Source organism: Heliangelus exortis, chromosome W (assembly GCF_036169615.1).
Source record: "Heliangelus exortis chromosome W, bHelExo1.hap1, whole genome shotgun sequence".
Classification (NCBI taxonomy): domain Eukaryota; kingdom Metazoa; phylum Chordata; class Aves; order Apodiformes; family Trochilidae; genus Heliangelus; species Heliangelus exortis.
In genome coordinates this window covers 2,278,602-2,295,969 of record NC_092453.1, presented here as the reverse complement: position 1 = coordinate 2,295,969, position 17,368 = coordinate 2,278,602, and the positions used below count along the sequence as shown (strand labels likewise).

The 17,368-nt window shown below is 41.4% G+C and overlaps 1 protein-coding gene across 1 annotated transcript in view; it reads left to right on the top strand.

The window, feature by feature from the left end:
- LOC139789133 (zinc finger RNA-binding protein-like) overlaps positions 1 to 16,689 on the top strand; it is an 81,764-nt gene extending 65,075 nt beyond the window's left edge. Inside the window, exons 18-20 of the mRNA XM_071729660.1 lie at positions 13,640 to 13,751; positions 13,860 to 13,957; positions 14,632 to 16,689. Coding sequence (XP_071585761.1) covers positions 13,640 to 13,751; positions 13,860 to 13,957; positions 14,632 to 14,811 — 390 coding nt within the window. The 3' untranslated portion in view covers positions 14,812 to 16,689. The remainder of the gene's footprint in view (positions 1 to 13,639; positions 13,752 to 13,859; positions 13,958 to 14,631) is intronic.
- The last annotated feature ends 679 nt before the right edge of the window (positions 16,690 to 17,368 follow it).

Genomic DNA, 17,368 nt, shown 5'->3' with positions numbered 1-17,368 from the left:
AGGACTGTTGGTAGATGATAGAGAGAGGCTTGGCGAGCTCTTCTGCCAGCTCTCTCATCACCCTTGGGTGGATCCCATCTGGTCCCGTAGACTTGTAGGGATCCAAGCAGCTCAGTAGGTCACTGACTGTTTCCTTCTGGATTACAGGGGGGCTGTTTAGATTCTTGTCACCTTCTGTAAGCTCCAGAAGCCATCTGTCCTCAGGATAAACTGTCTTTCTGTTGAAAACTGAGGCAAAGAAGGTGTTAAATACCTCAGCCTTTTCTTCATCTTTGACAACTATATTCCCACCTGTGTCCAGTAAAGAATGGATGTTTTCCTTGCCCTTCCTTTTGCCATTGATGTATCTGTAGAAGGACTTTTTGTTATCCTTCACAGAGGTGGCGAGATTCAGTTCAAGTTGTGCCTTTGTCTCTCTTATTTTCTTTCTACATGACCTAACTATGTTCCTAAATTCCTCCTTTGTAGTTAGCCCTTTTTTCCATAATTGGTAGGCCCTCTTCTTAACCCTAATTTCTTTCAGAGACTCCCAATTCAGCCAGACCGGTCGTCTTCCCCACTGGCTTGCCTTTCGTCACACTGGGACAGCCTGCTCCTGTGCTTTCAAAACTTGCTCCTTGAAGTTTGTCCATCCCTCCTGGACCCCTTTGTTTTCAAGGGCTGTTTCCCAGGGTATACCCTGAACTAGTCTTCTGAATAGGCCAAAATCTGCCCTCCGGAAGTCCAACGTAGAGGTTTTATTGATGACCCTCCTTGTATCCCTGAGTATTGAAAACTGTATTATTTCATGGTCGCTAAGTCCCAGATGTCCACCGACCACCACATCTCCCACCAGCCCTTCTCTGTTTGTGAAAAGAAACACAAGCGGGGCTCCATCCCTGGTGGGCTCATTTACTAGTTGGAGCAGGAAATTATCCTCTATACACTCTAGGAATCTCCTAGACTGCCTCCTCTCTGCGGTGTGGAGTTCCCAGAAGATGTCTGGTAGGTTAAAGTCACCCACGAGGACAAGGGATGACGATTTTGAAACATCTGTCAGCTGCCTGTAGAATAATTCATCGTCCTCATCATCCTGATTGGGTGGTCTGTAACAGACTCCCATCACAATATCAGCCTTGTTGGCCTTCCCTCTGATTCTAATCCACAGGCACTCCACCTTATTATTGCTGACCTCAACTTCTACAGTGTCAGGAGACTCTCTAACATATAGGGCTACCCCTCCGCCTATCCTGCCCTGCCTGTCCCTTCTGAAGAGCCTGTAGCCACCCATGGCAGCACTCCAGTCATGGGAGTCATCCCACCACGTTTCCGTGATAGCGACTACATCATAGCTTTCCTGCTGCACGATGGCTTCCAGCTCCTCTTGTTTGTTGCCCATGCTGCCTGCATTGGTGTACATGCACTTCAGCTGGGCTGCTGGTTTGTCTCTTATCTTGGGTAGTCCACCCTTAGGCTCCTTTCTGGAGAGCCCAGTTTCATAGTTAAGTCCACCCCTAGGTCACAAGCCCATCAGTATGTTCCACCCCTTCCTTGATGACCTGAAGTGTCATGAACCTACCTAGCTAAAAATAGTTCAGATTTATGGTCCCAGTCCAAATCTATTTGGAACACTTGAGCAGTCTCATCCGCTCACTGTTTGTTTTGATGTTCCTCAGTAGCTCGATATGAAGGTACGTGGGCATCTACATGATGAACTTTTACATCGTTTCTCTAACCAAGCAGCGATGTCTTTCCACAGTTCAGCAATCCAGATGGGTTTACCTTTACATTGCCATTTGTTTTGCTTCCACTGCTTTAACTGCCCCTACGAGCCATTTGCTGCCATCCATGAGTCAGTAGAGAGAGACAGTCTTGGTCACCTTTATTGTTCAGCAATGTCCAAAGCCAACTGGATGGTTTTTACCACTGCAAATTGACTCAGTTCACCTCCTTCCGCTGCTTCTGCAACTAGTTGTGTAGGACTCCACGCAGCAGCTTTCCACCTCCAGTGTTTTCTACAAGACGGCAGTGAAAAGAGCATATTTTTTCTCATCCTCTTGTGTAGGAAAAAATCCGCGGAGGCTTAAAGGACGACACGCAGCCACCAATATGGTTAAAGTGAAGTCGTTTATTAACAGTGGACACTCGCTTTATCTAGAGCCTTTTTTTTTGTATAATGATATCTTGCAGGTGGCTATATCTTGGACACAAATACTGTTCTCACAGATCTTCTGCTGGCTTCCTCATTATCCTGTTATTTCTTCTTTTCTACTGCCAGCTCCCTTATCTTTTTCCCATAGCTCATCTTTCAGTAACCTTGCAACTGTGTCTCAAGGCCCTTAGTTTACTCTAGCTAAAGCTAAATAGTCAGGATTGCTCACATGTCTGTTTTCTTCCAGACAATTTCCCAACATATCCCCCTTTTTGGTTTTGAGCAATCCTGACTTACTTCATCATGTGAGATAACATGCTAATAATACATTGCCATAAACAACATACTAATAATACGAAAGCATCAAAACCAATAATAACAAATATAATTGATAAACCTTGTCTAATTAAATCTCTAAGCTATCCCTATATCCTTAAGTGATTTAACCATTCATTTAACCCAATATATGCAACAGTTAATTTTTCATGTTATCTTAATAAATCGTTTTTGGTTGTGAATTGACTCTGAATGATCAGATAAATTCATGCAAATACACTCCATCAAAGTCTTCACAAACATAACCTAAAAGCTAATAATAAAAAGTCAGTGGCAGCACGATATTATAAAACTGCATGTCTGACACTATCAACATCTTTTAGCATGTGTTAAAATACCAGAAGTTCAGTTCATCTACTTAGCAGTGCAAAAGAATAGCACAATCAACAATCAACACATAGACAAGGGATCCCATAATCAACATATAAACGATCACATGAATTACAACATTAACAAGAACCTATTATCAATACAATATGAAAAGCACATTTCACACTGCAATGGAAGGACTTAAATACCTTTTTATTATGAGGAAGGTCTGGTGTCCACTGGTGCATAGAACCAAGAGGATAGAGGAGGCTTATCCGACAAAAATTGGTCAGGGGGCCCCAAAAGCGTCCCCAGACCCCTCCCGGGTCACGGCACAGTGGAGTCCTGGTTTCCTTCATGGTTGCCAAATTGAGGCTCAAAAAGGCCTAATAAAATTGTTTAGAGACAGAATTCCAAGCCTTTAAACAGCAAAGGCACACTCTTCCCCCCCTTTTTTTTTTTTTTTTTTTTCTTTCTGTGGTGTCTGCAGCAGGGCTCATTTTTTGAGCAGTAGCAGTGTCTGTGGGGGCAGAGACAGCAGCTGCAGCTGTAGCAGATACACTGGCAATGCTCACCAGCCATATCTGAGTTGTGCCCTTGTGTGAGGGGGGGCGAGAAACGGCTGCAGAGGCAGGAGTGGGGGTGCTCTCTGTACCAGGAGCAGCTCTCACTCTCCACAGCAACTCTCGGCCTCCAAAAAGGCATACTCGTTCTCATAAAATCTGGTGAAGTTAGCCTAAAGTTAAATGAAGTGGTACAATCTCCCAAACCAAAACCCAAGTGTAATTACTAAGTTTTTTTTGTTGTTGTTGTTTTGGTTTTTTTTGTTTGTTTGTTTGTTTGTTTTTTGTCTCTGTGTGAAACACCAGTGGACCATGCACCACAATATAAATCAATATTGAGAACCATATTGCAATGATGGTCCTTAAGCAGCTTTATCTGCTTCTAGCATTTGCTCAGAAGCTTCTAACAATTGGGCTGCTGTAGCACCTTTTGGGAGTAGTCCTAATGCACGTTTAGTTTTTTTTCATTAGCATTGTCATATGCTGACATATAAAAAATATTGTTTTCATCTCTTCTGTCAAATCGGGATGTGAGTCATATTACCACTGAATATAAGTGATCCACAAATTTTGGATATGGCTCCACTCCCTCGTTTAATATTTGTAAAAGAGGGAAGTGCTTGTGCAGGATCATGCACAGTTTGCAAAGCTTTATATGCCAATTCTTGTGAAAGTTGTAACACTTCAGTTTGAAACCATGCCTGCAAATCTGCACATACAAAAGGACAAGCACCAAGTAACATTTGTGCTTGCACTCCGTATAATGCATCGGTGTTCTGTCTAGGAAACACAGCTTCATTTTCACACAGCATTTGCCATTTATGATGAAATTGCAATTGTTGATTCCACCTTCCCCCCCCCCCCACTATCCCCTCCACCATCCTCCCCTCCCCATGTTGGATCTGGAAGAGGTGGAGCAGTGGGTGTTAAAGGGTTAAGGGAAGTAGGAGCAGGGATAGGGAACGGATCAGGGGATAAAAATGAATTAGTGCCCCTGGGTTGTTCAGGGTGTTCCCCGGAGCAAAAAACTAGGGTTTTTTCAGGGGTATACTCATCCTTGGTCTCCAGTTCTTTCAGTTTCTTCAGCAGTTCCCTGAGTTGCTTGTCTCCGAGTCCCAGTTCTTTCCTTGGTTGTTGCTCTATAGCAGGCACTGATGGTGTTGACAGGTGAAGCAGAGGATTAATTGATGGAAACTGTGGTCAAGAAGATAAATCAGGCATTGGAGGTCGAGAGGAAGGCAGTGGTGGCAGAGTGTTTGGGAGCCGTGGCAGGCGGACAGGAGGGGGTGTCTGCATTCTAAGGTTCCTCGCCTGTGTTCTCCGGCTTCTCTCCCTCTGGGTCCTCCGATGATTCTGGTGGTGTTTTCAGTCGCTTTTCGTTTTGCTTCTCAGTCCCATTTTTGCTTTTCATCTGACCCCCCAGGGTCAAATGACACAGTTGGCTGAGCTTGAATCAGTATAGTCCCTTCAGGTGCTGGTAGGGGTATTTTAGGTGTCTCAAAAAACTGCCTAGAGGTCAAATCCATATTTTGAGCATTCATCGGTATTGGTAGATCAGGTGTTAAGGCAGCAAACGCTGAGGCTGCTACTCTTTCACTTTCCATCTCTTTTAAGGTTTCTCTAATCAATTTCCAGAGTGTCGCTAAGCATTGTGCCTCCTTATCTCCATCGTTAATTTTATCCCATAGAGCAGTACCTATGGCTTCCCAAGTAGGTAACTCAAAAACGGTACCCATCGAGGGGATCAAGTCTCTATCCCGTGCCCATTTCAGTAATTCACGTAAGGTCCTGCTTTCGTGTGATAAACCTCTCTTAGAGAGAATACATTGGAGGAGCTTAACTACTGCCTCTTCTTCTTTAGAGAGTGTAGACCCCATCTCCTCCCCAGCCGCTCACCTTTTTCTTGGCAAGATTCTTCAATTTCGAGGTACCTCTTTCGTTCCGTAGCCGGGCACCAGCTACGTAGACCGCCGGGGCAGCAGTCTCCTTTCGACTGGCTTCTCCGCTCCTGCCGCACCGTTCCTTCGGTCGGCTTTCTCGCTACCCTCTCATTCCAGCTGTCTTCATCGCTCCTGGAAGCAACAGCGAGAGGGTCCCTGTTCGGACGCCAAATGTAGGAAAAAATCCGCGGAGGCTTAAAGGACGACACGCAGCCACCAATATGGTTAAAGTGAAGTCGTTTATTAACAGTGGACACTCGCTTTATCTAGAGCCTTTGTTTATATAATGATATCTTGCAGGTGGCTATATCTTGGACACAAATACTGTTCTCACAGATCTTCTGCTGGCTTCCTCATTATCCTGTTATTTCTTCTTTTCTACTGCCAGCTCCCTTATCTTTTTCCCATAGCTCATCTTTCAGTAACCTTGCAACTGGGTCTCAAGGCCCTTAGTTTACTCTAGCTAAAGCTAAATAGTCAGGATTGCTCACATGTCTGTTTTCTTCCAGACAATTTCCCAACACTCTTGTATTTGGTCATATGGTGGGGCTTCTTCAGTCCATTTTACCACTTTTTCTGGTGGCATTCCAAAGCATGTGCCTTCTGGCCAGTCTGTGATCACTTCCACAATTCCTGGACGAGTGAGGTTTCCTGTTCGAGCCCACTGTGCGTTTAATGCAACCCGTTTACTCCATGTAGCATTGGTGGCATGATGAGAAGCTCTCCCTGTGAACATCCAAACCAGTACACATAATTGGGGTACTAGGAGGATCTGCGCCCTGCCTGTTTTAGATCTTTCAATGTCTTTAAAGGTAGAGCTCTATGTGAGTGAAATACCTGCCTAGGATTATTAGGATCACGATCCTCCATAACAGAGAATGTCTGCAAAAGTACCAAAGCAACTTCCTCCCCATTCTGCAGTGCAGCATTAAGATCTTTTCGTATGCTTGTCTGCAATACAGAAGCTGTCGGAAGTCGAGGCGCTGGAGGCATGGAGGAGTTACAGCTCGGTGAGCAAGGGACCCCGTTTCTTCCAAATCTGGCTCATCCTGAGGTTGCAACACATTTTCTCCTTTATCAATATCTTGACCTTTGTCCTGTGTATCTGCTGTGCCACCTTATCGTATCTTTAAAATGTATTTGACCCATATTGTTCAGAAATAACCTCATACTCTAGGCAACCAGATTCTATGAAAGAGTTCACTGAATCGGCTAGTTTCGTTACTGCTCCCTCTAGCTATTAGCGGCCAGAGGGTGGGAAGGGAGGTGGGGGGAGGGGGAGGGGGGAACTGGCATCAGCGGAGGCACATTGGGTCCGCGGCAGATGCCGATCCCCCCAGGCAGGAAGGGGCGAGCTGCTCTGAATCTTCCCTGTTCGCACCGCACTGAGAGGCCGGTGGTGCGGATAGTCCCCCGTCCGCGGCTGCTCTGGAGCTTGGCTGTGCTTACCCACTGCGGCGGAGGGGCCGGGGCCATGCCCGTGGGGCGTGGGTGGTGTTTGTGCAACAAGAACGTCAGCCAAAGGGGTTGTCTGAACTGAGCCTCCTTTTTGCCTGTTGAATCATCACAGGAGGCCAAACCGCCCTCTGATCTAGGGGATAGAGGTGTTGTGGCGGATGCCACCACAGCAGCCGCCGCTTGATCAGATCTTGGAGAGGAGGCGAGGTACCTTCTTGGCGGCGGCCAGGGGTCATAGGCAGGGGCTGGGCTCGAGTCTCCTGTCCTGGGGGCTGAAGGGCAGCCGAGGCATCCTGCCGCCTCGCTGTGCTCCGGCCCTGACGCCTTTGTTTTGTTTCAAGGTTTCCAAGATCAAGTGCCAGGTAGTTAACACTTTCATGGCATGCTCATCATATTGAGTTCCTCTCTTCTGGAGAATTTTCATAAAGACATTTAAAATAGACTTATCCTCCGAATACATTTATGACCTCATAACCGAAAAAGTTCTCTTTTGCTATCCTCTTTCCGAGGGATACAAGCTTGTTGTGCTCCGGAGCTTGGGCTCTTTCCCCGGGAGTCTCTCCGTCCTGAATTCCACCCTTATTTTTTGTTCCATTCAGCAGAGCTGTCATGACGGCTGCTCAATCTGCAGTCCTCTCCCCAAATAATCGAGTCCTGATTATTCCTCACACAGGGCACCATTTGCAACCACACGACTGACACCATGGGATCTTTGAGCATCAGCACTTTATTTATGAGACATCTCTACTTTTATACTGTCATTATCTGTCCACGTGTTCAGACACATTCCGTGTTATTTCATAATTGGTCATTACAATCTGTCCATGCATTCAAAACTTAAAGCGGATAGGTTACGACAAATTGTTCACATGAAGCAGAGCCTCCTTTAATTGGTTAATGTAATCTTCCTAATCAGCAGAATATGTGCTGCTCTACTCTTGCCAGGGTCTTGTTATGACTGTTATCTACATTCTTCTTACTTAAAGTTGTTAACTAATTTTGTTTCAAGGGCAAAGCACTAGCTCATCTAGGCTAAAATTTCCATAACCTAAAACACTGTCTGCTACACCTCCTCTTGTATTTGCTTTACCTAGTAGCTCATGTACTTGCTCATGTAGGTCAGCAGTAGGTTTCTCATGGCAATTTTTCATCTCCTCTCCATAGTCACGCAGGAGAGGCCATAGTGCACTTTGTAGTGTATTCTGTTTCCCTCGATTCGGTCTTCCAGGAGGGTGTCTCCTCCTAATGGCTGCAATGCAGCCCCTTTCCCCTTGTTGGGGAGGAATGGGGTTTACACAGTCTCAGTCATTTCCTCTAAGGCTGAGATCCAGGCCCAATGGGGACTAGTGACATAATTGGGGTACTAGGAGGATCTGCGCCCTGCCTGTTTTAGATCTTTCAATGTCTTTAAAGGTAGAGCTCTATGTCTTGCACTTTTAAAAGTATGTCAGTGCACAGATGGTACGAGGTTCTCACTGACCTATAACATTACTCTCATTGTATGAACAAATGCTGGTGGTGCAGCATGCACAAACTTTTGCAGCATAGGCTGGGGGCATGGCATTTGATCAGGATCTACAATCTGACCATCATCATCATAAATCCCATCTCATACAGCTAATTCTTTCAGATACCTCATAGCTTTATCAAGCGTGGGTGCTCTTACCAGGGGGCAGTCTCTTTCATCTTTATAAGTATACCTCTCCCTTACAGCCAACAAAAGTTGCCTCCATAGTTCCAGCATCTTTCCCAATCACCCTGTCAATACCTGCATCTTTGGCCAGGGATCCCAACTGACTGGCTTCTCTCTCATCCAAATCCAAATATCAGCCCCATCGTTCCAGCATCAGAGTAACCAAGTGAGAAGGTGTTCACCTGCATGACGGCCAAAGTCCATTCTCAGAGTAGGATTGAATAATTACTTATGGTTCTGATTAATCCTCATCAGATGACTCTGAGACGGATCTGCTCCCTTATCTGCTTGAGAAGGACAGATCTTATCATTCTCTCCCTTTGTACAAAGTTTGGAGATTTTGCGTGGGAATAAGGCCTGGGACCAGACTTCCTCTTTTTCTTTGCTTTGCTTCTAGGCACAGGATCGACTAGTAGCCATGTGGATTGAGTGGGAGTGTCCATAGCAGTTTCAGCAGTAGTGGCAGCAGCAGCAGGGCTCTCTTCCTGAATCAGAATAGTGGCAGCGTCTGTGGGAGTGGAGAAGCTGTGGCTCTAGCAGCAATGCTGGCAATGCTCACTGGCTGTACTAGACTCATGGCCTTGCATGCAGTGAGGGAAAGCATTTGCTGTGGAGACAGAAGCTGCAGGGCTCTCTTCATGAGGAGTAGCTCTCATTGTCCCAACAGATGTGCTCACTCTCAGAGTTGGGATAGTTGTCTTAATCCTCCCCAATATATGAGAAACTTTAATAACACCCAGCAGGAAATTCAGAAACATAATGCTATTTTGACCAAAATCTGGTGGACTCAGATTGAGAGTAAATGGAGTGGTATAATTTCCCAAGTTAAAATAGAAAGTGTAATCACTAACAGTTTCCAATATTTATATGGAACACCACTGTATAATGTACCACACTGTATTCCGGTATTAAAGACCATATCACAACTGAAGCTCTTAAGCAGTGCTTGCCATTGATAAACCACAAAGAAACACTAATCCTGGCTGCAAAACTACATATTGCATACCCTAAATACCACAGGTACGGATAGCATGATCAGTTCAATTTACAACCCTGTGATACTTACAGAGAAAAAACAGATTCTCTCTCAATGGAGCCATCTGGGTATCCTCCTACCAGAGTTGGAATTCAAAGTATTCATCTATGATCCAAATTTGAACTTGGGCTCAAGCTAATGAGCTCAGAACCATTTTGGGCACCATAAATCTGTCAAAGTTTAACACTGGGTCAGCAATTAAATGAATGACAGGTGCTCTCTGTTACCCCTCTCCACTTCCCTACATGGAAAGGAGAGAGAATAAGAGAGAGAGACTTACAGGTTAGAAAATAAAGTACATCACTTTAATGAAACAATAGTGATGAAAAGGAAAATTACTAAATATATATAAAAGCGATATCATGTTCCTCCTCCCTTCCGTCAACAACATTCGTCACCACTGAGGATGCAAAGTCCCAGGCTGGGCTTTTGGAGTCAGCAGCAGACAGTAGATGGATGCAGGAACACACATTTTCAAGAGGGCACAGATCAGGACCAAAGGCAGACAAATGGACGGAATCCTTCCAGGATGCCAACAATGGACGAAGAAGATTGACCCTCATGATGTCTCAAATTTATACTGAGGATGATGTGTATGGGATGGAATACACCGTTTGGTCAATTTTGGTCACCTGTCTTGTCCACTAGTACCTAATGGAGGGTTGCAGGTGTGACCCCTTTACTCCCCTTTTCTTTTCAGACCATAAGGTGTTTCTCAGAACCAAGCAGTGGCCTTGGCTCTGCATACCATTCTCTAGCCATAACTATAAACATCGAGCGTTATCAGTCCTAGAAGCAGACACTGACTGAAAACCATGCCATTAATTTCAGCAAGTGCAGCTACTTAGAAAAGACTTAGCTGAAAGTAAAATTACAAGAAAGAAAATTGGTTTTATCCTGCCTCAAACCAGGACAAGAATTTTGTCAAGTTCCTACAGTTTAGAAGGAACTGATATTCAAGGTTTATTTTTTTCAAATTTGAAACCCAGCCTTATGTGCATATAAACACCAGGGCATCATAATTCACATTTTCCTAGGATTGTGGACTTTATTGTTTGAGGATCCAAAATAACTAGACTTGAATAAATGAAATAACATCATCTGCTTTTTTTCTTTCCTGATGTATTTTGCTGCGTACTTGAAAACAACTAAATTACTGTTGCTGAAACACAAAGCTTGATCCTGACTGATACAGTGGTAGTAAAGAAATACCATGACCAAGAATTGAAATTTGTCACTTAAATTGAGCTAAAATAGAAAAGAATGAGCACCCTTAGTGAAATATTGTAATCAACACTGCTTATGGTTACTTGCATGCATTAGAATAGACATTTACTCTTGGAAAATAAAAATAAAAGGACAACATTGGAACAGCTGTAAACTAAGAACCAAAAAACAGACTCCAAAAAAATCCCACCAAATAATGAGAAACACATTGTTTGAAAACTTTCCAAAGAGGTGGTATTGAAACATCCATTTAATGCTGAAAAAGCTAAGGAAAGCTATTCTTTATTTTTGCAAATATATTTTATAGGTTTTTCTGGAAAAATTTAGTTTAATAAAAGTAAACAGTGGAAATATTCAAATAAAAAACTACTTAAAATAGAGCTAATAATTTAAACCATTTTAAATGATATCAAATAATGTTTAAGTTCCAGAAAACCTGTTTATCATCAAGGTTTTTTTACACTTGTTGAACATCTGAGTTATTGTTAGCCTACATCCAGGAAAAAATTGCTGTGAACTTCAGTTTGGTTAAACTGAAGAAGTTTTAACTACTTAAACATGAAAAGGTCATTAAATTTTTGATGCTTTAAATTTTTGTATTCTTGTAGAAAACAATTTATTTGTAGCATCCTGTTAATTCCATTAGATTAATCAAATACATCATTTAATACTGTGTGCTGACTATTCATGTGACTGACAGATTCCGGTGACCCACCATGTTTCATACTCACAGAATCAAAGAATTATCAGAGTTGGAAGGGACCTCTAGAGATCATCTAGTCCAACTGTCCCACTAAAGCAGTATCACCTATAGCACATTACACATGACTGCGTCCAGGTGGGTTTTGAATATCTCCAGAGAAGGGGACTTCACAACTTCCCTGGGCAGCCTGTTACAATGCTGTCACCCTCATAATCAAGAAGTTTTTTTCTTATATTTAACTTCCTATGTTCCAGCTTGTGCCTGTTGCCCTTCTTCTTGACATTGGGAACTACTGAAAAGAGTCTGGCTCCATCGTCCTTGCACCCACCCTTTATATACTTGTAGACGTTAATAAGGTCTCCCCTCAGCCTTCTCTTCTCCAGGCTAAAGAATCCCAGTTCTCTCAGCCTTTCCTCATAAGAGAGGTGCTCCAATCCTCCAATCATCTTTGTTGCCTTCTGTTGGACTCTCTCCAGTCGTTCCCTGTCTCTCTTGAACTGGGGAGCCCAGAATTGGATGCAGTATTCCAGCTGTGGCCTCACCATGGCAAAATAGAGGGGGAGAATGACCTCTCTTGACCTACTGACCACACTCTTCTTTATGCAACCTAGGCCTTCCTGGCAACAAGAACACACTGCTGGCTCATGGATAATTTACTGTCTATCAGGACTCTCAGATCCTTCTCCTCAGCACTGCTTTCCAGCAGGTCCACCCCTAACCTATATTGGTGCATGGAGTTCTTCCTCCCCAGGTGCAGGACCCAACATTTTCCCTTGTTGAACCTCATTAGGCTCTTCTCTGCCTATCTCTCCAGCCTGTCCAGGTCATGCTGGATGGCAGCACAGCCCTCTGGAGTGTCAGCCACCTCTCCCAGCTTTGTATCATTGGCAAACTTGCTGTTACCAAAATACATCCTGGATTTCTCCCTCTGTCCCCTTGTCCAGGTCGTTGATGAATATGTTGAATAAGACCAGACCCAGTATTGACCCCTGGGGGACATCGCTGGTAACAGGCCTCCAACTCAACCCTGCTCCATTGATTACCACTCTCTGAGTTCTGTCACACAGCGAGCTCTCAGTCCACCTCACTGTCACTCATCTGAGCCCACACTCATAGTTCCCAATGAGGATGTTATGGGAGACAATATCAAAAGCCTTGCTGAAGTCAAGGCAGATAACATCCACTGCTCTCCCCTCATATAGCCAGTCAGTAACAACGTCATAGAAGGCAATCAGGTTGGTCAAGCATGATTTCCCTTGGGTGAATCCATGCAGAATTCTCCCCATAACATTCTTTGCTTTCACATGTTTTGTGATGATGTCCAGAATGATTTTTTTCCAACACATTACCAGGGACGGAGGTGAGAGTAACTGGCCTGTAGTTCCCTGGGTTCTCCTTCTTGCCCTTTTTGAAGACTGGAATGACATTAGCCCTCCTCCAGTCCTTAGGCACCTCTCCTGTTCTCTATGACCTCTCAAAGATGACGGAGAGTGCCTAGCAGTAACATCTGCCAGCTCTCTCAGAACTCGTGGATGTATCCCATCAGGGCCCATGGATTTATGGATGTCTAGTTTGGCCAAGTGGCCTCTAATCTGGTCCTCCTCTATCGAGGGAAATCCTTCCTCTCTCCAGACCTTATCTCTAACCTCCAGGACTCAAGAGGGTCAGATTTGCAGTGAAGACTGAAGCAAAGAAGGCATTCAGTAACTCCACCTTCCCTGTGTCTTCAGCCACTAGGGCATCCACCTCATTCATCATTTCCCTTATTCTTCCTTTTTTTATTGATGTACTGGAAGAAACCTTTCTTGTCCTTGATACTCCTCACCAGATTTGTTTCCAGGTGGGCCTTAGCTCTCCTTGTTGCATCCCTCCCTGTATTCTCTGACTACATTCCTATATTCCTTCCAAGTGGCCAGTCCTGTTTTCCACATTCTGTAAAAAAAAAAAGCTGGACAAATTGTCTACCTGCAAATGTAGGCTACAAATTTCTATAAAACTTTTAGACAACTCGTGATGAGAAGCAGCATATTGGTATCAGTATTCAGTGTTAATCTTGCAGCAGTTTTCTTTTTATTCGTCTTTTAAAAATATCTGATTTTTTCCATTTTAAATGCAAACATTCTGTGAAGTGCAATGTTCTTCACAATTCCAGTATCAAAACTTCTTTATTAAACAACAGTAGTAGGTTTTTTCTGTTTTAATAAATTTTCTTAATTGGATGTATTTTCTTCTTGTTGGTCTAGGCTATGGAGTTGCTTGTGGAAAAAGCAATTAGCAGTGCTACGGGACCACAGAGTCCTGGGGATGCACTGAGAAGAGTTTTTGAGTGTATATCTTCAGGAATCATCCTTAAAGGCAAGTTGAATTTGATCAGTGTCTATAGTTATGCTTAACTAATGTAAAATCTGTAATCTTAATGAAAATAAGGTAGAGCTGTGCTACTAATTAGCCTAACTGTTGTAGGTGGTCCTGGCCTTCTGGACCCTTGTGAGAAAGATCCTTTTGATACACTTGCTGTAATGTCAGATCAGCAACGAGAGGATATTACTTCAAGTGCACAGGTAATTATTTTTTTAAAATGTAGCTATACATGTATGGTGGACATGAATTTTCCCATTTTAGAATATAGTTTGGTCTTTCACATGATCATTCTTAAGCTAGGCAATGAAAATGTCACAACAGAGGATATATAATAGTGTTCATTTTTGCACTAAAATTAATGTATTTTCCTGAAAAGGTTGAAGCATTGCCATATATATATCTATAATTGTAAAGATGCTCACTTTACAGCAGTATGTTATTAGATTTAAAATTACATTGGCATTTAATATTTTATAATCTGTGTAAGTTTAGCATTTAATATTTATTGTATCCACTTGCAATATTGACCATTCCCACTTGCAGCTTAAGAGGTTACTGCCCCTAACTCTTAATTTGATCCTTTTGCTAAAGATTACTAATGCATAATGGGACATGTGACAGGCCTTGACAGCTTCAGTGCAAGTCCAGCAGCTAAAACACATATTATTGTTAAGCTAAGATTATGTACTTTGTACAGAAGCAGCAAATATCAAATACACATTTTATTGTGTTGAATTTGTTCAGGAAAGGAAGAGAGAATAATAAGAGCTAAGGGTAATATTCACCACTAATGTTCTTCATTAATTGTTTGACAAAGTACTCAAAATTTATATTTGTTTCTTATAGAAATATCTCCTTTCTACTCTTTTTCTAGTTTGCACTGAGACTCCTTGCATTCCGTCAGATACACAAAGTTTTAGGAATGGATCCTTTACCACAGATGAATCAACGTTTCAACATCCATAATAATCGTAAAAGGAGAAGGGACAGTGATGGGATTGATGGATTTGAAGCAGAGGGGAAAAAAGACAAAAAAGATTATGATAACTTCTAAAAATGTTTGTCATTGGTGCTAAGATTGAAGGTGATAAAAAGTCCATTTGTTGCCTTGCTTTTAATGGGGCATAATAATGTCTGTTTAAAACATCCAAAACCAACTTGGTAATTAGATTTGGAAGAGAAAACAATCTAGCTCCTCTGTGAGATTCTAAATACTTTAATGAATGTAAATGTTTCAGACAAATTATGGATGGAAAGACTGCAAATGGAACCTCTTGTCACTGGAAAAAACAGTTTGAGGGGTTTTGAAGTGCATTGTCTTATTTATTTTGACTGTATTTAATGTAGCATTTGTGCTTCTGTTGCTATGTGTATTTCAACTTTTTTTTAGAACTTTTTGTTTCTTTTGACTCTAGTTGTATGTTACTTTGTGACAGTATAAACTGTTTGCCTCACAATTAATATTTTATGTAACTTTATTTTGTAAAGTGAGACTGCAGGATTGTATTGGGGTGCTTTTTCTAATTGTGAAAGGATTACACAGCATAATTATCCTGACATTTGAGTGCTTAGATTTAAATATTTTTGCCAGTCTTATGGCATTTGTCTCCTTAGTGTGATATAACGGTGTAATTAAGACATATTTGTGTTAATCTAATCAAGTTTGCTGTTAGTTGTGCATTAGCAGTACAAAAGCTAATATATAGTGTGGTCTTGCAACAGTTTTAAAGCAGTTGCATCAAAGTTTTGCATGATGTTTTTGTTTTGAATGAAAGGGCTTTTAAAAATATTATTTTAGGTTAAATGTGTAGGTCTTTGTATAATTGACTAAGTAATGTAGCAAGGCCAAAAAATAACTTTCTGGATTTCTTTTCTCAACTTATAAGAAGTAAGCATTTCCCATTGTGACAGTTAGTCATTCTTTTCAGTTGACTTGTCCATATGATATTAATGCCTCTCAGCCCTTAAAAAAATGCTTGCCATATCAGTGCCTGTGAGGTTGTTCCTTTTAGATGTTCCTGTATAAAATTTCTGTAATTTTTTTCAATAATTTAAATTTAAAAAAATAAAGTGTTAATGAAAAAGTGAAGGCTATTGAAGAAAAAAAAATTACAGAAAATTATTTGATGTGGCCATAGTGTATGCTTGTGTCTCTTTCAAAAACTAAATATAGCAGTGGCGTAGTAAAGTTACATCATACTATTGATGTATGCTCTTGTACATAGGTGTGATTTGTTGTCACAGTACTACAGTGGAATATGCAAATAAAACATAAAATGTATTACATTACTAAAATTAATTATATGCTGGAAACAGAAGTTTCACTCATTCTATTCAATGTGTATTATGCTTTGTTGCAAACCCATAAAATACACTGATTAACACAGACTAGCATTCTGGTAACTACTTCATCAATACTATAGAAGAGTATCACACATTAAAAAAACCTCTTGTTCCATTCTGATGTTGAATTTATCTTTGACCTTTTTACTAAGTAGCTCTTCGTGTAGGGGGATGTTTTGTTTGCAACAACTGCTAACAGCATGGGCCTGTGGAATAAAAAGAAAATATTTTAGAAAAATAGAGAAAATCAAAGATAAATTTTGATCACAGAATCGTAATGGTTGGAAAAGACCTCTAAGATCATTGTGTCCAATCACTGACATCCCCACTCCAAATAAATAATGTAAAAAATGTATATATCTATCACCATACCCACTAGAACATGTCCTGAAGTGCCTCATATACACATTTTTAAAATACTTCCAGGGATGATGACTCCACCACCTCCCTGGGCAGCCTATTCCAATGCCTAATTATTTTCTCAGTAAAGAAATTCTTTCTAATATCTAGTCTAAATACAGTGTTCTTCAAGCATCAGACTGCAATTTTAAAAGGAATGGTTATTTAGCAAATAAAAGGAAAACTTTCTCACCAATTTCATCATCAGAAATACACTAATGTGTGCTTTAAAATTACTTTTAAAAATTACACTAATTCCTTTTTTTTTAAGAGGATATCTTGCTGCCACAGTGTCTAGTTAGCTGTTACTATTTTTTTGAAAGCTACAGTTGCTGTTCATGATGCTAGTTCAACTCCATAAGGGAGTATCTTTTCTCATAAAGCAAACTTGTCTATTCAAGCATGTGAGCCTAAAATTTAGGATTAAAAAGGTCAAAGATGTAGTTTGGAATTCCTGTACTTTTGTTCTACTGGCTTTTTACTCTTAATTAGTTTCTGGATCTTTTGAACTATTGTACACCTAGTGTTTCCACATTAAATATGTAGCTGTGACCATGATTTTTTGTGCTGTGTGATGAAGAGTGAATTTGCAGTTTGTTTCTGGTTTTCCTGCTCATTTTAATGGGCTATTTTAACTATCTAACTTCTGACTATAAGCTAAGAAGAGTGAAAAAACAAGTTTTTAAAAAGTACAGAACTAGCTTTTATTTTAAATATTATATTGTGTGATTAGAAAACCAAAAATAAAATCCAGTAATCAATTTAATAAGTAATTTTACAAAGTAATCTTTTTAGTATCCTATGTTTTGATAATGCTAGCAGTTTACTAATAAGCAGTATTTGCCTTTTTCATTCAGCAACACTGTATA